The following is a 17,936-nucleotide window of genomic DNA, read 5'->3' as shown; positions in this document are numbered from 1 at the left end:
CTGTGCTCAAGGGATCTACTTAAAAAGAATAGAATAAAGACATTATAAGAAAGCAGCCTCATCCAGGGCTCAGAAGCCCATGAGGCCTGCAGGCCTCCTGCAGGGAAGCCGAAACGCAAGCGCTCAAACTTCTCTGCACTAGCCTGCCAGCCCAAAAATTCAAGAACTTATCCTTGCGGATAATGCCAGTTCTTACACTGACAAGAACAGATACTACACTTGATCAAAGCCGATTGGCTTGAGAGGTGGGGCTCGTGTAAAAAAACATATTTATAGAAAACAGATTTATTTGTTCCAAATGGAGCAATGCGATTGGACAACGGCTTGAAACATTGTGAAGAAAAACCTGTCCAAAACAAAATACACTCAAGAAACCATGAACAGAATTAAAGTGCTAGGACTGGTACTCATGTACTATGTTCTGTCGCTAAGTCTGGGATATCTGACTTCGTTTCTGCTTTCCAGGAAGACATATAATTTCAGCTTTCCTTTGTTCAAGGCATCGATACAGAATCTGATTCACTTCCTTGGTGCATCCACAGTGCTAAGGCTACAGAAGGAAAAAGCTCCAAAGCCCAACTACTTTGGACCATCTTTTCCATGTGCGATTGCAGGTGCAACGGACATAGGACTTTCGTCGATATCCCTGAGGTTCACAACCCTTGCATTCTATACAATGGTGAAGTCCTCATCCCCGGTATTCATCCTTCTGTTTGGATTTGCACTTGGAATTGAGAATCCATCGATAACGTTTTTCCTGACTATCTTCACCATAGGCGTGGGTGTGTTTCTCACATCGATAAAGAACACAAGCTTTGACATTGTCGGCTTTGGAACAATCTCACTTGCCTCTCTGATGGCGGGATTTAGATGGGCGTTTGTCCAGTACCTCATTAGGAACCAGGAGGCTAGAAAAGAGGGGGTTTTTGTCACCATGAGAGATCTCTGCCTCCCCATATCGTTCCTCCTTCTTCTCATCTCTTTGCATGTCGAGGGACTCATGGAGATAGCAACCTCAAGGTTTTTCAACACGTTCGATGCTGCTATGAGGAACTTTGGATACATTTCGCTCTGCGGTGCCCTGTCGTTCATGCTGCTGTGTGCAGAGTTTTCGCTTGTTTCAGAAACGGGGGTTGTGTTCCTGAGTGTTGCTGGGATTGTCAAGGAGCTGATTATTATTTTCTATGCGATAATAACAAAGGACATTGTTCTGAGCAGCCTAAACTATGCTGGGCTGGGCATAAGTGTTGCGGGCATATTAATATACAATCTCAGTAGGAAGCCGCTTTCCTCGCACTGAGACCTCTCTGATAGATGTTTATTTAAATAAAGTTTTGAGTAAAGGATACTTTCCGGGTTCCAAAACAAGCGGTGGTATCTAAAAAACATTGCGAACCAAGGGCCCATGGATGGTGAGTCCAAAAGCAGAAAGCTTAAGGAAGCCGAAAGACTAAGAACAAAGGCAACATTTCCGTTCAGTCTGTTTTCGTCGCCAGACTATGATGCATCTGCAGAGATATTTATGGAAGTAGGAAACATGGAGGAGGATATATCTGGGAAGGTGGGGTACTATGAGGAGGCAGCAAGAACATATGAGATGGGAGATGGGGAGTATGGGAGATATCAGGCATCGCAGGTATATGAAAGGATAGCACAGATGTGCGAGGACGAGTATCCCGAGAAGTCTATTGCGGCATACAAGAGGTCTGGGATGTATTCCAAGCAATGTGGACGGGAAAGCCTAGCAGCCATAAGCTTTCAAAAGGCATCTGAGATGCTGAGAAAGCAAGGGGATCTCGATGGATGCTTAGAATGTTTACAGAAGGTTGCCGAATGCTACTGCGGAAGCAACTGGAAGCACCATAAAAGAAAGGCAATGAGGGATATTGCAGATGTATATATAGATCTCGGAAGGTACGGGCTAGCAGCTAAGATATTCCTGGGCTTTAAGGAAAATATATATACCTTCTGTGCATTTCTTTGCCATACGATCGAGGGATCACCTTTAGATCTTGATGTTAGTGGAGACGAAAAGGAAGTATGCGATGCACTTGAAAGAGATTTCAACGAGGCTCATAAAACGATAGAAGAATATATCACAACACATGCAATGATTTCTGAGGTAAGGAAGCTGCTTGGGATTGTCAAGGAGAAGCTCAAGCCCGAGAACGATATTCTGTAGTTGTAGGATGTCTGGATCTATTAAACGAGTTGTGTGTAAGGTAGCTATGGTGTGTTTCTTGCAGATGCTGTGCGCTGTTCCTATTAAATTTTTATAAGCTATTCTTCTACCCCCATCATTATAATGGTAACTGAGAAGAGCAAAAAGCCAAAGAGTAAAACAGCGGTAAAAAGACGCAAGGATCCAAATGCACCGAAGAAGCCCATGTCTGGGTATTTCATTTTTGGGCAAGAGCAAAGAAAAAAGAATGAGGAACTGAGTAAACTCCCTGTTGCAGAGCAAGGAAGAGCTATTTCTGAGATGTGGAAGAAGCTAACTGATGAAGAAAGAGAAGAATACAATAAGATATCGAATAAAGAGAGAGAATTGTACCAAGCAAAGGTTGAGGAGTATAAGAAAAGTGCAGAGTACCATGAGTATCTTGAAAAGGTTGCGGCTGATGAGGAGGCAGCAGGAAAGAAGAAAAAGGGAGTCAAAAAAGTAACTGGATACAATGAGTTCTTCAAGGCTGTACGCAAAGCTGTTTCTGAGGAGAATCCGAACTTCACGATGATGGAGACCACATCTGCAGTTGCAAAGAGGTGGAAGGAGCTTAGTGATGACGAGAAGGCGGTGTATAACAAGATCGCTGAAGAAAAGAATGTGAAGGCAGGCCTGGTTGGAAGGTAAGTATTAAATGAATTCTATTTACTAGGCTTTGTATTTGTACTTTTTGTGCAGTATTTTTCGATGTTATATGCCCCCTAAGATAGGTATGAAAGGAGAACCGGATGATTTGTATGAAATGCCTACAAAGCAGAGATCCCCCTACTCAGTTTTTGCCAGAGAGTTTTTCCGAGACAATAGGAACGAGTATCCGAATTGTGTGGATCTTGCGAAAGCTCTTGTGAAGGTATGGAATGAAATGGAGGACGAAGAGAAAAGTATATATGCAGAGAGGTGCGATAGGGGCTTATCGGACACTAGAGGGCTAGAAGGGGATGAAGGCAACATGTCTTGCGATAAGAATACCATAAGCAAGCTAAAAAGGTATGTCAAAGCAGAATGTCCGTACAAGTGGGAGTATTCCGGATATCTCTTCTTTGTAAACGAAATATTCGATATATGTGGCGACATGACAGTGTCTCCCGAAGAGAATGTGTGCATGTTTGCAGAGATGTGGGATTCACTAGACGATGAGACACAGAATAAATACAGAAATAAGGCTCTGAATTCATTGGCGGCAGAGAAGACAAGGAAAAAGTGCACAAGTGAGCCAGAGAGAAAAAATGCAACGAAAGGCACACGACCCCAGAGGGATTCGAACCCTCAACCTTCGGCTCCGTAGGCCGACACTCTAACCATTGAGCTATGAGGCCTCTAGTTTCAAGGCCCAAAATCCAATTCTCCCCAGGTTTCTGTTCGTGCTTAGAATCAGAAGTACGTTCACAGTTAAAATTACCAACAAAGCCCGTTTATTTTTTATTTGTTTGTATTGTCTTTTTCCTCATTGTTTTTCTCTTCATCATAGAAAAGGAAAACTTTTCCTTTCTTTCCCTAATATAATCGTCCTTTGCCACACCAAATGCAGATGAATGGATTCTAGAGTCTTTACGAGCATAGGGTATGAACTCCTGATCTCTGTACTCTTTGTTCTCCGGCCTCTCCTTTTCTCTTTCGCACAGGGCCTTCTTACTATTCATCTCCTTCAACTTATCAAGAAGCGTCTCTCTATGCTCAAACATAGAGTGTGTCTTGAACATCTTTATCTTGTCTTTATACTCTCCAGGAACACTGACTTTTCTTCTGAACTCAAGGCATTTTTGGTGTCCTCTGCTTGCAACCGATCTTAGATGTTCAAATTCATCAAGGTTATAGACATCCAGGTATTCCTGAGGAATTGTCCCTATCTCCACGTTCGGGAGGTATGTCTCTTGAATATTAAAAAAATGGAAAACATCTGTGTAAGTAACGAAGCTGTACTGAACACCCATTCCTCGAACACGTCCAACTCTGTGCAAGAACGTTCTTTCATCGCACAGATCATAGTTCACAACAGTGTCGAGGCATGGAATATCTAGCCCCCGTGCTGCAACATCGGTCACAACAAGAATCCCGGCACTCGAGGTGTTGAAGTCTCTGAAGTTGGCTCTCCTTGCTTCGTCATCCATTGAAGAGTAAATCCCACACGACTCAAAATTGTTTTTGTTAAGAATCTCTAGAAGAAGTTCAACAGCATATTTCGTTGCAACAAACACAATCGTCTTTTTTGTCTTGTCCAATATTCGGAGCAGAGCTGCCTCCTTGCTCTCGCTTGGGATATAAAAGAAGAAGTGCTTGACCGTTTCATTAATCTTCGCTTCGATCTCAACCACTTTCATGTTCAACGGATGGTCCGGAAGCGTTGCGCTAAAGAATATCTTCTGGCATGCCAGCTCCTCACTTATCTTGTCAAACACAGCCCTAAGGCTAGGCTCTTCAAGAATCCTATCTATTTCATCTACCACTAGAAGATCAACACTCGTGCTTTGGATATTTCCTGGAGTGTTTATCTCAATCAATTTCCACACATCCTCCATCCCTCTAGACAGCTTCTTTAGTACCCTCCGAACCTGCGTGGCAAGCTCCTTCGTAGGGACCATTACTAACGTTCTTTCCCCCTCAACAGCCCGCTGCACAGCAGGAATCAGATAACACAATGTCTTTCCACTCCCAGTTCTCCCAACACCCACCAAACTTCTTCTCTCAAGGACTAATGGAATCGTCTTTCTTTGGATCGGCGTTGGGTTTTCATAAGAAATGTTTCGAAGAAGCCGGTAGTCCAGCCCCATGGTCTTGAAGGATCCACCCTTGATCTTGATACTCTTTTCCATGGGCGAAATAGAGCACAGATAAAAATACCCTCAGTGAGCCCAGAATGATCTTCTGTGAAACATGCGGCTCTCCCCTAGAAATTATAGAGAACGATTACATATGCTCAGAAGGTCACACCATCAAAAACAGAGTAGAACTCTTGGATGAAGGCGTCTCAACCCTCCTTGATGGCTCATCTAGCAGGGTAAAGCCCAAAAGGCTTCTGTTCAAAAAATACGGCCAAGACTACATGGAATTGCTAGGCTTCTATATATTGTTCAACGACATTGGGGAGCATCTGCACGTCAAATCCCTCAAGTATTTCAACATCTTTGTCGACTTCATCAAAGAGGGCCCCCACAAGACTCTCTCGAAGTCCCTGCTGACATTTACGACACTCAGGGCACTGACATACTACTCAAAGAGGATAGAAATGGAGGCAGAGGGGAAGACATACCTGTACATGGACTATTATAAGGACATGATGACATATCCTTATGAAGAAAGGAAAAATGCGAAACTTGCCGATTTGGGCATAACGAATTCAAACATTCTCCCTATACGCTTCGAAAGCACGGGAATGGTCCCTGTGTATAGAATACTTAGATTTTTTGGAGAAAGGAACGTCAAGCTTCAAAAGAACCGTAGCTACGGCCGCTTTGTGACATTTTACGGAGAAACCGGCGTTCTTGATAAAGAAGCCGAAAACAGAAAGGCCTGCTTCAGAGAGGACCTTAGAAGGGATTACGAAATGTTCTTCAAATACCTCCAAAGAATCTGCGATATCTTTATGCTAGAGATCACAGAGGACCTCGAAAAAAAGTTCAAAGGCTTCTTCTACATGCTTGACTTTACCAACACCATTTATATCCCTGAAGTAGAAGTATCCATGTTTCTTTACATCTATATCATGAATCACAAAAAAGACTTTAATGTGTTGAGGGCCATAAGAAACCTTGACGAGATACTGCGTGAGCCTTACTGCACTCTCCCAGAAGAAATCGGACATGCAAAATCCGAAAACTTCTGTGGCAAGGAGGAAAGACTCCAATCCCATCTCAAAACTCTAATATCGAAAGTTACGTGGTTTTGCAGCGCAGAGATCGAGCGGAAACTCAAAAGCCTTAAAAGATTATTTAGCTGCTGTAAAACACCGGGATCGCTGGGCAATTACTGGAAAAGTATTCACAATAGGCACAAGCTACTTTTTAGTCGCAATGTCTGGTATATGAAGAAGCTAATCGTTCTAAGGAGAATGAAATCTATCGATGAAAACTTTTAAATAATATAAACTATATACTTACTCTATTCAGTACAGAGTTTCCAATAACCTCTCTTAAGGCCATTGTAGCATAGCATGAGCTATTAAGCGAAAACCTGACCACGATTCCATCCTTGATTTCATTTACTGTGATGTCTTCAGCTCTTTCTACCATCTTTCTACATCCACCTTTCAGCATTTTGTTATCGAACTTCTCCAATGGTAGAACAACATCGAATATGCTGAACTCAAGAGGATCCTCCACAACCTTTATTTCTCCGCCCACACAGACCATGTCTCCTTTAACGACATCTCCTCCAAGCTCCATCCGGCTGTTGATTGCTTCATTGAATTTTAGACTTTGATAGGAGTGCAAATATAGCATGCGAAGCTCTCTGCGCAGCCCATAGACCATATCTTTTCCTTTCATCCCCTTGGATTTACACTTCAGAATGTACTTCTCTGTACTATCACCAAGACCCATGCCTTCTTCATACTTACCTCCTACATAGAATTCGTGGCACTTTCCTGCTTTCATAATCTTGTCTATAGCCTCTTCATATCTTTTTGTCAGAATATCGTATCCTATCTCGTGATTTCTGAGCTTGTTGCCGAACCTCTGCTGCCCAAAATAGTTAAGAAATCCTCTTTCCAAATTCTTTACTAGCTCCTTATCTTTGAATCCCTTCAATGCTATGCTGAATCTATTTCCCTTCAAATCCCCCAGCTTCCTTGTAGCAGACTTTTTGATATCAAAAATCTTTATCGACGACTTCACCCTTTCCCATCCAGTCAGATCTCCTTTCCTGGCCCTTTCTTCTTTCTCTTTCACTTCATGTTCATCCCCAAACCCTTTCTTCCATTCGTCTGCACTAATCCCTACAGTCATAAGAATCTCTTGCTCTGCCATCCTATTCTCATTCTCAATACTTTCTTTAGTGTACCCTTCTGCAATAAAATCTTCCCACGAGAAGCAGTCCACTTCCCTGTTCAACTCTACCGCGAGCTTGTAGAGCTTCATAAACGAGCATCGAACAGTAACCTCCTGGAACGTCACTGCCCTCTTATCTTTATTTCCTGCAAACTGAAATGCACTTTCAGGCACTCCAAGCCTCCTACAGATCCATTTCCCTGCGTCAATCGTATTGAACATAACCTTTTGCAGAACAAACGAATAAACACCCACATCATTGTTCTCAAGCCGTATCTTCCCCTCAATTGTCTTTGCCTTTACAAAGGGATAATACTTCAGCTTCTTGTGTATTATCGTGCGATACTCCTTCTCTTCACTACTCAACCCCTCAGAACATCCCGCCACCTCTTTTCCATCTAGAAACTTCTTGTAGTCGACAATAGGGTACACTCCACACACTCTCGAATCAGTTATCTCCTGGACTACAAAGTCGAATGCTTCCTGCTTTAGTATGCACTCTGCATCCTTAACATGCTTGTTAAAAAACCTCTTAACTCCTATACTCGCAAAGTCGTCCATTGCACAAGGGACATATTAAATCCGCCCAAAAAGAAAAACAAGACAACATTCCGAGACTTTATTCAACTCATCTTCTTCTCTTTCTATACTCCCTCATCTCCTCAGCCTTTCTCCTTAACTCCTCCTTCCTCTTCTTCTCCTCTTCCTTTTTTTCATCATACATCTTCATGAGTCTTTGGTCCACGACTCTCAGCTTCTCCGCCTCCTCAAAACGGCTTTGTTCAACAAGAAGCTCAAATAGTTTTTCTTTGGCACCAGGTATCCCGGCATCCACACACAATCTATATCCGTCAACCTCATTAACAATTCTGCAAAGTTTTTCAAGCATCTGGCGCGAGTATCTCATCGAGGAGATCTTCGAAAAAACATCCATGGCCTCTCTATATCTTTTACAAAGAATCAGAGTGTTCCCAAGATTCACATATCCACCCACCCAGTCAATTGTCACGTTATTAAAAATGTTGATAGCCTCTTCAAGCCTCCCCTTTAGCGCAAGACATATCCCAATTCCATTTCCGCAATAGTAGGACCTCATCCCTTTTGCAAATGCTTTCATTGCCTTTCCCAATGCAGAGCTATCCCTGTCTTTACAAAAACTTCTAATGTATATGTTTCCAAGCCCAATACTGCTGTACAACGTGTCCAATTTCTGGAATATCTTCTTTGCTAGCTTAAACTCTTTTCTTCTCATGTGGTAGAATCCTAATAACTCGAGTTCGTTAGGAATAGAGGACGCCTCTTCCCCTTCAACCGACAGAAGTCTCCTTGATTCTTCTAATGACAGCTCCGCCAGTAACCCTCTATCCTCCGTTACATATCCAAGATTGTATCTTATAACCTCCTTGTATTCATCAGGACACTCATCCAGTGCCCTTCTCAGGTACTTCTCTGCCTCTTTTACTCTATCCTCAATCATCTCCCCATCAACTAAGCACTTGTTATCTTCTCTATCTATGCCAATCGATCCAATAAGAAACCTATCGTTCCCTTCCTGTCTTTCCTCATACTCTTCAAATGGTCTCAAGTATCTGCATAAAGAGTATCCTATATTATTCATAACTACAAAGTTTTCGATCCATGGATTCCCTATAAGCCTCATGTATCTTCTTACCAAAGTATCTACTCTTTTTGTATTCTCTCCAAGTACAGCCAGGACTGCATTTCGAAAGTCCTCACTGCATCCTTCCAGATTCATATCGGTAGATTTGTTTTTGAGATCAAGATAGGCCTTGAAGTCGGAAAACTCACTGCATCTATAGCTTCCATTCCCCATCTTATCCTGAACTATTCTCTGAAGATTGTACTCACTTTTAATGAAATTCCTGTCACATCCAAGGCTTTCCATGTAATACTTCTTGGCAGCCTCAAAGTCCCTTTTCTTGTGCTCTATCTTTCCTCTTAGATATAAAATTTCTGCATTATTCGGCATGGTTTCCATCATCTCGTGTGCCCTTGGAAACTCTTCTCTATCTACAAGCTCTCCCACTAGCCTCATCTTCACGTCAATATTCCCCTCGTCTTCATATTCATCCCCAAGCCCAAGTCCAAACAGAAGGTCTTTCTTGTTTGCATCCCTAAATAATCGTTCAATCTCTCCAAGCTCTTCATTATCTCTAGCCTCCTTTAGAAGGCAATATCCCCTCAAAACTTTGCTATCAAACTTCTTGGCCTCCCCAATGTTTCCAAGATAGTAGTTGCATATTTGGATTCCAAGAGCAAACCTCGCTTTTCCAAAGAGAAACAATGCACTGTCATAGCTCTTCTTCTTCAAAGAGACAAATCCTTTGAGAATATCAAGCATAGGAGACTCATAGAACTCCATCCTCTGCACTACATCGATTCCATCCATCCCGGCCTGAAGCCTGCATGCAAGAAGAAGTAGGAGGGTGTTGTAGTCTTTGTCATCAACTCTACTCAGTTGCTCAAGTATTTTCATGGCAAGCTTGGGATGCCTTCTGTATCCGTGTGCTATCTTGTATTGTACCAGTGCAGGGACATCCCCAGCCTCCAGAGCCTTTAATAGCTCATCAAACTTCAGGCCCAGAGGAGGATTCTCGGCATCAAAGCTAATACTTTCATCGTCTCCAGTAGAAATTTTAATAACCATTTTAAGGGCAGGCCAAAATCCCTTGTGTTAACAGCTACCTGAGCCATAGTCCTTCCTCAAGAGTTTGTCAAGAAAGCTCAGTCCATCCTTTACAAACTCCTTACCTTCGGCAATTATCTCTCTATAATCGCTGCATAGCTCCACATCTGCCTCCTCCGAGTCTACAAGTCGGATAATCCTCTTTCTGCAGTCATCAATCTCTCTCTTCAGCTCCTCCATTTTGTCATAAACATCACTTAGTCCTGCATCCCTCTGGATAACGCCTATCGATGTGAAGTAAAGAAACAGAAGGTGGTTTACCTCGTTCTGCAAGTCTGTTATCTTCATGCAGTTCTGGGGGATGCAGCTAGCACCTTTCCTTCGGTTAAATCACTACAAAATTTTGCCCTAAAAATGGTAAGTGAATATCTCCTTGGCTAACTTTAGAGGACAGTAAAACTGGGAAGAATTGTGGCACCTGCACTGAAAGAAAAAAGGCATACATATGGCATAATTGTCGGCATCATTGATGCAACTTTTGTGCTTATTCAAAGAAAGGATGGAGAGAGGGAGATGTGCTCTATATCCAATCTTCACCTTGATGAAAAATCATTTGACATCAAGGGCCTTAGCGCAGAGGAGATAGGAAAGCTCATTCCCGAATCCACTCATACGGAAGACACAACCAATGATTTTGACAGGTTCAAGATGAATCTTAGGAAGAAAGTTGAGGAGTCACTTCTGAAAGAGAAAGGGCTGATATGATTAAACATCTTTACCGTTTCTATTGGGCGCCTCTGTTCGAATGGGCAATGGCCTTTTGCCCATTGCTATTCTTCTTAAAGCATCTGCTTTCGATGAAGAGTAGAAGCTCCGAAATGTCCCTTTTTCCATTGGCTGGATCCTTGAAGATGAATGGGAAAATGTCCTTGGGCTTTTTGAGTGTTTTGGAGTCGAGGTAATTGCTTAGCGCCTGCATGACCCTGTAAAGTGTTGTGTGTGCGTCATGTGTACTGGCTATTTCTTTTGCCTCCTTGCTGTGTTCTTCGTCTAGTAGAACCATCCACTTCTCGTGAATTTTACGCTTTACTAGTTTGAAAGCTGTGTATCTAGGGCCTTTAAATACCGCACATGTAAATTCTAGAGCAGCTGTGGGAAACACATAAAGATGTGGGATTCTAAGCTCTTTAATCCTTTCTAGCTCTAGAAGCATATATACCTTCTCCTCCTCCCCAGGCATCATTGCTTATAAACAAAACAACATTTTGACTGTACGCTTTCTTTTTCGAGGAATGAAGCTTCGGAATGAGCTCATGCCTTACTGGTTACAGGTGAAGTCTCAAGATCCTATTTGTAGGAAATGAAACAGAAGACCTAAAACATTTAAAAGAAAATGATGGATAGAAAAGGAGACAGGATGGAAGACGACCACAATGGCAAGCCTATAGAAATTCCATCGAGGGGACGGCCTCGCAAACGGGATGTGGAATCCTTTCTACACCTTACCCAGTCTCAAAATGATTTTGGAAACAAAAGCAAGTATGGGCATCATCAGTTTATAAATCAGGGCGATCAAGCATCTCTAAGTGAGTTTCAAAGGCTACAAAACTCCATATCTAGTGAATATCACCAGAGAGACATCGCCAACGGCTCTCCAAATAGCCTAACCAGCTTTCTCGAATTCAATAGGCCGTTTTCCAGAACGAAAGATTTTTCTTCTAACGAAGTTTGTAGTACCGGAATTGGCCCGAGCGGTGTGCAAAATGTACAGGGAATAGAGACCTACGGGTCCAATGAATTAGGTCACATTGAAGACATTGCGGGAAGTCCCATCGACAAGGACTCCTCGTACTCCAATAGAAGAAGTGCAGGTGAGCAGAACGTCACAAAGCGCCCATCCTTTCTTCAGGAATTCAAGACGGAGGCTTGCAGTCCTCAAGATGGTAATTTTTCAGAAATGAGCAGAAGACTCTTCCGAGAAGACATGTTCAGTAGTCCCGCGCAGCCTGGTCCACATGCCTCATGGGGGTTTCAGCAGGACTTCACTAAGGCCAAAGAAGACTACGACAGGCATGAGTCTCTGAAGAAAAGTATTCAAGAAGGAAGACCCCATGAGGATTCAACACATACCCTGTATCCTGAAGGACAGGGAATCGAAGAGCTCAACCAGAGATTTCGTAATGGGCACTTTCAAATGAGGATGGGGGTTGATCCCTACTATGAGGGGTCTCCCGGAAACGAGCGCCACTCTTTTTACGAAAGAAGAGCAAGTCCCTATGCGCCCAACGAAATTTCTAGAATACACATTCCAGAAGGGCATAGAAGCTACCCATATGCCGGCGGCGGATTTCCTTCATCTCAGATGTTCATCGATCGCGAATTTAATCAAGAGCAGGCTTCCCATGTAAATAATCAGAAAGTGCCTGGAAACACGGAAGGAATAGACTATGATAGAAGGATGATGGCTTCGTTATTCCCGGGAGGGCCTACCTTTAGGACACACTTTCAGCAGAGATACATGGACACACCAGCACAAGGTAATATATGGATGAATAGAAAGAAAAGAAAAAGCAATCCTCTTTTGTGGCAGTATATAAAAAGCAATCAAGGAATACACCCTGGAATTGTCCATCCATCAAAATATTCAAGCCTAGACTTTATTCAGGGCGTAGATGACAGTCAGAAAATGTATCTTGGTGCAATGAGGAAGAGCCCTCCCGAAAGGAGCAATGGGAACTCTATATTCCCACTGTTCCTTAATTCCAATAAGGGTGTCACCGACGAGTTCAAGGAGGTTGTGCAGAACTTTAGGAACTCAATAAACGAACTCGATTTCAACAACGTCACAGTCCAGCAGCTCAAGAGTCTTATGAAGGAATTTGGGCTGAACCACACTGGTAAGAAAAACGAGCTCATCGAAAGGCTTCGAGACATCCTCAAGAAGATAGATGGGAAGGAAGTCCATAAGCCTGAGGAGCAGATCCAAGAAAAAACAAAGGAGGCTGATGACTTTGAATTCTATTTCTTCTAGCTGTGTACACATAGAAACATAAATAAATTCTATTTAATCGCCAGGAACATTCATTTCTTCTTTCCTATAGACTTAGGCGGGTTGACTTTGAAAAGAATTATGTCTCCGTCATTGACAACATAAGTCTTGCCTCTTTGGTGGTACTTTCCGGCCTTCTTTACCTCAGCCTCACTCCCGTAAGCTTTGAGATCTTCAAAAGACATAACCTCTGCCATTATAAAGTACTTCTTAAAATCAGAGTGAATCACCGCACCTGCAGAAGGCGCACTTATCCCCCTCCTTATTGTCCAGCTCCTAACCTCATCCTTTCCCACCGTGAAGAAGTTAATGAGGTCTAGCGACTCATAGCCTTTCTTAACAAGCTTATCCAAAAACACCCTTGAATCATGGCTGCTCTCATATGCTGCGCTGAATACAATCACATCGCTAGAGTATTTCAAAACAGCTCGCAAATGCTTGTTTGCACGGCGCATCTCGTAATCCTTCTCACTGATATTGGCAAGGTACACCACATTCTTCACCGTAAGTAGGTTCAAAGTGCTGATGTATGCAATCTCTTCTTCGTTGAACTCATGCTTATTCACCCAATCCTTCTTCAGTATCTCCACAAGCCTTTTGACCAGTGCAGCCTGATCCTTCAACTTTTTGTCAGAAGGCTTTGACCTCAGATCCTTTAGCATTTTTTCCTCATGCCTAACCAACGTCTCATAGTCCTTGAGCCTTAGCTCTTCATTGACTATTTCTATGTCTCTTATTGGGTCTACCCCGTCCTCAAAATGCGCTACCTCCGGATCTTCAAAGCATCTTACAACATGGAAGATCCCGTCCACATTCCTGATATTATCCAAAAAGTGGTTTCCAAGCCCAACACCCGTACTTGCTCCTTTTACTAGTCCCGCTATGTCCGTCACACTTAGATATGCCCTTACAATATTGTGGGGCATATACTTCTCAGCCAGCATCTCTACTCTTTCGTCTTGGATCTCTACACGCCCCTCAGAGGGATCAATAGTACAGAACGGATAGTTTTCTGCGGGAACGTTGTTTCTAGTGAGAAAATTAAATAGGGTGGACTTCCCTACATTCGGAAGCCCCACAATCCCCATGCTCAGGTTGTTCGACTTCGAAGACCTTGCAAACAGCACCTTCCTTCCATCAACCATTCGAGGGCTAGAATTTTCATTGATAAATTTTATTGCTCAAGACTTGTAGCATAAGAGCCATGCAATCACCAGATAAAAACCATTACAACTCTTTATTCCTACCCACCACAGCATGTGGAGAAAATAGATCCAAAGATAGACGAGAACCATCCCCCTTCATTCTTCTCCTCTTCGGGGTCTTGGTACGTCACCGCGCCTGCTTCAAGGCTCCCGTCTACAACCTCCTTTGTAGAGCTCTCACTATTTATCTGGCCACAAGGGCTCTTTTCATCGGAGGACGTCAGAATCCCAAGGTTTCCTTTTGAAAGATCGGAGATTTTATAATGAGTGTCATAAGCATATATATTACATCCTGCACCATATGGATTCTTCTCCACTTCGGGAGAAGCATTTACATTATCAACATATACTACCTCTTGTTCAGACTGCATCGGGTTCTCAGACTTCACCACAGTGTTTATGACATCCATGTCGCTTTCCCTTTCCTCTTCTAGCTCCGCCAAAAGACTCTTTTTAATGTCCTCGACAGAGATTTCCTTAAAGCTATCATCATCTACCCCTTCGTCCTTATACTCAGGTCCAACTTCACAAAGCTCTCTCCCAACGCTAGATTTACATTCCTCAACAATTCTCGACCTTTCACCATTGATGCCGTCTCCATTCATCCCGCAGTCCCCTAGCGTCTCTCCCTGCACTTCGTCTTCCTTATCTTTCAAACAAACAAAGCCCTTGGCACACACACTCTCTGCATCTCTTTCCTCCATCCTTTTCCCTTGATTGTCAAAACCTTTTATTCTTTCTTTCACTCTTCCTTCCCGCTCATATTCCATCTTTGGCCCCTCAAACACCCTTCTTTTTTCTTCTACAAATTTTCTCTCAGGTTCTTCCATTATCCCTTCAATCTTTCCAACCCTTATAGAAACTAGCTTCCGGGAGTTGAGACTTTCTCTTCTTCTCCTGCCCTCCTCCTCCAGCAGAATCATCTTCCTAAGGTTTCTTTTGAAGAGAGAAAGACTTTCTTCATCCTTGCTATTAATCTCCCTGGTCATGGGGCAAAAAATCGTCCGAATTTTCAATATCTACACGCTATCGCAGTACTCTAGCCTAGTATGCCTTGTAGAAAAGAAACTCCAGTGCTTCGTGGACTTTTTCCTCTCCACAAGACATCTTCTTGCAAAACTGATCCATGCATGCTCCATTCCATTCACTTCCCTTCCTCTTCACCAAATACATCCTAACAAACTCCTCCTCCTTATCCTTCATGTCGTAATTCCTTCCTGTGCATATGAAGTATATCATCACAGGAATGTAAAGATCGAAAAAAAACCTTCTTCTTCCTTCCAAGACCTCCAACGACCCTTTTCGAGGTCTATTCATGTGCATGCTTGCATCATTATAAATACCTAAGATTCTGCTTCCCAGAGTCTTATCCTTGACGTGTTTTTCGATTATCGGGAAAATCAGATTGTATACAGTGAAAATTGAAATCACCTCCATTGAGTATTCATATGAGTGGTCTACATCTTTTAGCGACATTTCATCTGCTGCCTTTTGCGACATTTCAAAAAGCATGGCGGTGGATTCCAGTACATCAGAGCTTTCGATGTCCGGCATGGTGATGGACAGGACATCTCTAAACATGCTCTTCGGGTGTTCCTTTTCTTTGAGATACGAAATATACCATCTCTCTATGACTTCTGAGTTATGTGTGCTTCTTAACTCTGTGGTAACCAGTTCTATTGCCTTCTGCATTAAAGGGTCTCAGGACTACCGACGGTGTATCCGCTCAGTGGAACACAAATTTGTTTGTGGTTTAAACACAACCTTGAAAATTTATCCATGGTGTATAAGAGAAAGAGAAACGTGAAAATAGACAACACCCAGCCATATCCTATATACAAGCCTGGGGCCTCGGATGTATCATCTCTGGAGGAGTATGTTCCTCCGTCGCTTGATACAGGGATGGAGGCAGATGAGGAAAAGGAGCTTCATCTGAAGAAGATAATGGAGGGAGAGAAGGGAAGCATCCCCATTCCGGTTATAGTTGAGGTACACAATCCTGCACGAAAGATATACGGCAGATATGTACCCAGACGCAGGTATGTAGAGTGGAATGAGGATGCAGAGAACAAGTATCTGCTCAATGATGAGGACAAGAAAATGTGCAAAGAGTATGGAATAAGCGAAGAGGAGTTTTACACGTTGCTATGCACCATATCACAAGAACAAAGCCTTGTGAAGGGCAAAGAAAAGCTTGTCAGGGCAATGGCGTCTAGAATATTAACCAGGAGCGAGGACTTTAGTCCACTTGCCTATGTATGCTTCAGAAAAAGGATAATCAAGCCCAGTAGAAGAAGCAGAAGAAGCGAGGAGCTTTCCAAGGAGAAAGTTGAAAGGATGTGGAAAGAGCTCTGTTTATTAGAGGTTCTGTGCGGCCTATACTGCAAAAGGAGTGAGCTGGAAAGAGACCTGGAGAGCGTTGAATATAACTTATTCCAAACATCCTGCTTACTAATCAAGAACGGCTCTAGGAGGGCAAGAAAGAAGATTGGAAGGAAGATTCTGAATGAGCAAGGAAAGACGCCTGAGGATGGGCAGAATGCCACGAACGGGGCTATTGGAGGCATCATATTCGACCGGACAAGAATTAGGCTGCTAAGACAAAGAATCCAGGAGGCCAAGGAGAGGATACATATAAGCGAGTATGACTCAGAAATTCAAGCCTTCAAAAAGTACAATGAATTGCATAGAATGTAAGTTTTATTTTGGGGAAAGAGGTTTTGCTTGTGTTAGCCCTCCTAACAATGAGATGTGAATGGGAAGGATGCCAGGAGGATATTGAGGACAACGTAAGAGACCATCTGCTCTCACACATAGAAAAGAACGAGGAGGCAAAGTGCTTGTGGAAGGGCTGCCAGAGATATGGAGAGGCGCAGGTCAGCAAGCATGCTCTTCTTGCACATGCACGAAGGCATACTGGCGAAAGGCCGTTTGAGTGCCATCTGTGCGGAAAGGACTACACGCGCAGTGATCCCCTTAAAAAGCACCTTCTTCGGCACGAGGTTGCTGATAGCAAAAATGAGAATCTGATGCTGAGAATTGAATATTTAGGAGTACTTCTCACAGAATATCGTAGAGAAAGCCTGAGGATTATGAATGATATCGAATCTGTACGATACAACATTCAGGCAATGAACAGAAAGATAGCATGCGAAATCAAAAAAAATAAATCTCCCTTATAAATTTTCATTTTGTTGTCTAGATAAGTGCAAGGCCTACATCGCCTGCAAAACATACTATGAATCCAATGCTATGTGATCAATGTAAGATCCCTTGATGAATAGGGAGGAATAATACCTAGGCTCCTGGCCATTTTGGATGTAGGACACAGATTCTAAGGATATGTTGAGATATGCATCTATTGCAACAGACGTTCCTCTGAATTCCGAGCTGTCACATATCTTTACCTTGACAGCTCTCCCCACGAAGGCTGTATATAGGGCGTTGTCCATTTCTTGTTAAGGGCTCCCTTGGCTTTGCACTATTTTGAATTGTGTGCCTGCAACGATAAAAATATTTTTCCAGGAACCGTAGCAATGAGCAAAACTTACTTGAAGTCATGGAAGGAGAAAAAAGAAAAGAGTCCAAATTCTGTTCTCTCCTTCAAGCAGAGGCTGAGAATAAAGCAGCAGAAGCAGGCGGAAAGGAGAGCTCTTCTTAGCAAGATCAAGATCTTGAAGACAAAGAAGAGGAACTTCCTAAGGGAGCGCCAGAAGCAAAGGGAGATGAAGAAGCTGGAAAGCATGGCCAAGCACTAAGCTCGGCATATAGGCTTGTTATTGGAAGCCATATCCTTTTCAAATAAACGGTCTTGGCCTCCTTCTGTTTT

The 17,936-nt window shown here is 42.9% G+C and overlaps 19 protein-coding genes and 2 non-coding genes across 21 annotated transcripts; 10 read left to right on the top strand and 11 right to left on the bottom strand.

The window, feature by feature from the left end:
- Positions 1-108: 108 nt before the first annotated feature.
- On the bottom strand, positions 109-247 carry EHEL_061270. Its single transcript, XR_009467981.1, has one exon. It is a non-coding gene; the product is annotated as a U2 snRNA (small nuclear RNA).
- Positions 248-376: 129 nt separating this feature from the next.
- On the top strand, positions 377-1,300 carry EHEL_061260 (uncharacterized protein; the record flags this gene model as incomplete). The annotated part of the gene is made up of 1 exon (XM_003887428.1): positions 377-1,300. The coding sequence occupies one exon, from the start codon at positions 377-379 to the stop codon at positions 1,298-1,300; it is 924 nt and encodes a 307-aa protein (XP_003887477.1).
- Positions 1,301-1,405: 105 nt separating this feature from the next.
- On the top strand, positions 1,406-2,182 carry EHEL_061250 (uncharacterized protein; the record flags this gene model as incomplete). The annotated part of the gene is made up of 1 exon (XM_003887427.1): positions 1,406-2,182. The coding sequence occupies one exon, from the start codon at positions 1,406-1,408 to the stop codon at positions 2,180-2,182; it is 777 nt and encodes a 258-aa protein (XP_003887476.1).
- Positions 2,183-2,305: 123 nt separating this feature from the next.
- Positions 2,306-2,851, top strand: EHEL_061240 (HMG domain-containing chromatin-associated protein; the record flags this gene model as incomplete). The annotated part of the gene is made up of 1 exon (XM_003887426.1): positions 2,306-2,851. The coding sequence occupies one exon, from the start codon at positions 2,306-2,308 to the stop codon at positions 2,849-2,851; it is 546 nt and encodes a 181-aa protein (XP_003887475.1).
- An 85-nt stretch (positions 2,852-2,936) lies between these two features.
- Positions 2,937-3,509, top strand: EHEL_061230 (uncharacterized protein; the record flags this gene model as incomplete). The annotated part of the gene is made up of 1 exon (XM_003887425.1): positions 2,937-3,509. One exon carries the CDS (start codon positions 2,937-2,939, stop codon positions 3,507-3,509), a length of 573 nt encoding a protein of 190 aa, XP_003887474.1.
- Positions 3,468-3,540, bottom strand: EHEL_061220. Its single transcript has one exon. It is a non-coding gene; the product is annotated as a tRNA-Arg (tRNA).
- Positions 3,541-3,636: 96 nt separating this feature from the next.
- EHEL_061210 (ATP-dependent RNA helicase) lies at positions 3,637-5,034 on the bottom strand (the record flags this gene model as incomplete). Its single annotated transcript, XM_003887424.1, has 1 exon — positions 3,637-5,034. The coding sequence occupies one exon, from the start codon at positions 5,032-5,034 to the stop codon at positions 3,637-3,639; it is 1,398 nt and encodes a 465-aa protein (XP_003887473.1).
- A 44-nt stretch (positions 5,035-5,078) lies between these two features.
- EHEL_061200 (uncharacterized protein) lies at positions 5,079-6,296 on the top strand (the record flags this gene model as incomplete). The annotated part of the gene is made up of 1 exon (XM_003887423.1): positions 5,079-6,296. The coding sequence occupies one exon, from the start codon at positions 5,079-5,081 to the stop codon at positions 6,294-6,296; it is 1,218 nt and encodes a 405-aa protein (XP_003887472.1).
- Positions 6,297-6,306: 10 nt separating this feature from the next.
- On the bottom strand, positions 6,307-7,767 carry EHEL_061190 (TruD-like pseudouridine synthase; the record flags this gene model as incomplete). The annotated part of the gene is made up of 1 exon (XM_003887422.1): positions 6,307-7,767. One exon carries the CDS (start codon positions 7,765-7,767, stop codon positions 6,307-6,309), a length of 1,461 nt encoding a protein of 486 aa, XP_003887471.1.
- A 67-nt stretch (positions 7,768-7,834) lies between these two features.
- Positions 7,835-9,874, bottom strand: EHEL_061180 (uncharacterized protein; the record flags this gene model as incomplete). Its single annotated transcript, XM_003887421.1, has 1 exon — positions 7,835-9,874. The coding sequence occupies one exon, from the start codon at positions 9,872-9,874 to the stop codon at positions 7,835-7,837; it is 2,040 nt and encodes a 679-aa protein (XP_003887470.1).
- Positions 9,875-9,901: 27 nt separating this feature from the next.
- EHEL_061170 (uncharacterized protein) lies at positions 9,902-10,201 on the bottom strand (the record flags this gene model as incomplete). The annotated part of the gene is made up of 1 exon (XM_003887420.1): positions 9,902-10,201. The coding sequence occupies one exon, from the start codon at positions 10,199-10,201 to the stop codon at positions 9,902-9,904; it is 300 nt and encodes a 99-aa protein (XP_003887469.1).
- A 66-nt stretch (positions 10,202-10,267) lies between these two features.
- EHEL_061160 (uncharacterized protein) lies at positions 10,268-10,618 on the top strand (the record flags this gene model as incomplete). Its single annotated transcript, XM_003887419.1, has 2 exons — positions 10,268-10,270; positions 10,301-10,618. 2 exons carry the CDS (start codon positions 10,268-10,270, stop codon positions 10,616-10,618), a joined length of 321 nt encoding a protein of 106 aa, XP_003887468.1.
- A 19-nt stretch (positions 10,619-10,637) lies between these two features.
- On the bottom strand, positions 10,638-11,093 carry EHEL_061150 (uncharacterized protein; the record flags this gene model as incomplete). The annotated part of the gene is made up of 1 exon (XM_003887418.1): positions 10,638-11,093. One exon carries the CDS (start codon positions 11,091-11,093, stop codon positions 10,638-10,640), a length of 456 nt encoding a protein of 151 aa, XP_003887467.1.
- Positions 11,094-11,270: 177 nt separating this feature from the next.
- EHEL_061140 (uncharacterized protein) lies at positions 11,271-12,884 on the top strand (the record flags this gene model as incomplete). Its single annotated transcript, XM_003887417.2, has 1 exon — positions 11,271-12,884. The coding sequence occupies one exon, from the start codon at positions 11,271-11,273 to the stop codon at positions 12,882-12,884; it is 1,614 nt and encodes a 537-aa protein (XP_003887466.2).
- Positions 12,885-12,934: 50 nt separating this feature from the next.
- EHEL_061130 (GTP-dependent nucleic acid-binding protein EngD) lies at positions 12,935-14,047 on the bottom strand (the record flags this gene model as incomplete). Its single annotated transcript, XM_003887416.1, has 1 exon — positions 12,935-14,047. One exon carries the CDS (start codon positions 14,045-14,047, stop codon positions 12,935-12,937), a length of 1,113 nt encoding a protein of 370 aa, XP_003887465.1.
- A 98-nt stretch (positions 14,048-14,145) lies between these two features.
- Positions 14,146-15,096, bottom strand: EHEL_061120 (uncharacterized protein; the record flags this gene model as incomplete). The annotated part of the gene is made up of 1 exon (XM_003887415.1): positions 14,146-15,096. One exon carries the CDS (start codon positions 15,094-15,096, stop codon positions 14,146-14,148), a length of 951 nt encoding a protein of 316 aa, XP_003887464.1.
- Positions 15,097-15,151: 55 nt separating this feature from the next.
- EHEL_061110 (uncharacterized protein) lies at positions 15,152-15,799 on the bottom strand (the record flags this gene model as incomplete). The annotated part of the gene is made up of 1 exon (XM_003887414.1): positions 15,152-15,799. The coding sequence occupies one exon, from the start codon at positions 15,797-15,799 to the stop codon at positions 15,152-15,154; it is 648 nt and encodes a 215-aa protein (XP_003887463.1).
- Positions 15,800-15,886: 87 nt separating this feature from the next.
- Positions 15,887-16,804, top strand: EHEL_061100 (uncharacterized protein; the record flags this gene model as incomplete). The annotated part of the gene is made up of 1 exon (XM_003887413.1): positions 15,887-16,804. One exon carries the CDS (start codon positions 15,887-15,889, stop codon positions 16,802-16,804), a length of 918 nt encoding a protein of 305 aa, XP_003887462.1.
- Positions 16,805-16,851: 47 nt separating this feature from the next.
- On the top strand, positions 16,852-17,289 carry EHEL_061090 (uncharacterized protein; the record flags this gene model as incomplete). The annotated part of the gene is made up of 1 exon (XM_003887412.1): positions 16,852-17,289. One exon carries the CDS (start codon positions 16,852-16,854, stop codon positions 17,287-17,289), a length of 438 nt encoding a protein of 145 aa, XP_003887461.1.
- Positions 17,290-17,343: 54 nt separating this feature from the next.
- Positions 17,344-17,559, bottom strand: EHEL_061080 (small nuclear ribonucleoprotein; the record flags this gene model as incomplete). The annotated part of the gene is made up of 1 exon (XM_003887411.1): positions 17,344-17,559. One exon carries the CDS (start codon positions 17,557-17,559, stop codon positions 17,344-17,346), a length of 216 nt encoding a protein of 71 aa, XP_003887460.1.
- An 84-nt stretch (positions 17,560-17,643) lies between these two features.
- Positions 17,644-17,865, top strand: EHEL_061075 (uncharacterized protein; the record flags this gene model as incomplete). Its single annotated transcript, XM_059743519.1, has 1 exon — positions 17,644-17,865. One exon carries the CDS (start codon positions 17,644-17,646, stop codon positions 17,863-17,865), a length of 222 nt encoding a protein of 73 aa, XP_059599502.1.
- Between the last annotated feature and the right edge of the window lie 71 nt (positions 17,866-17,936).

The sequence above is a fragment of the Encephalitozoon hellem genome, chromosome VI, assembly GCF_000277815.2.
Source record: "Encephalitozoon hellem ATCC 50504 chromosome VI, complete sequence".
Classification (NCBI taxonomy): Eukaryota; Fungi; Microsporidia; family Unikaryonidae; genus Encephalitozoon; species Encephalitozoon hellem.
Note: the sequence above shows the minus strand (reverse complement) of the source record. Positions and strands in the feature narration are given on the sequence as shown.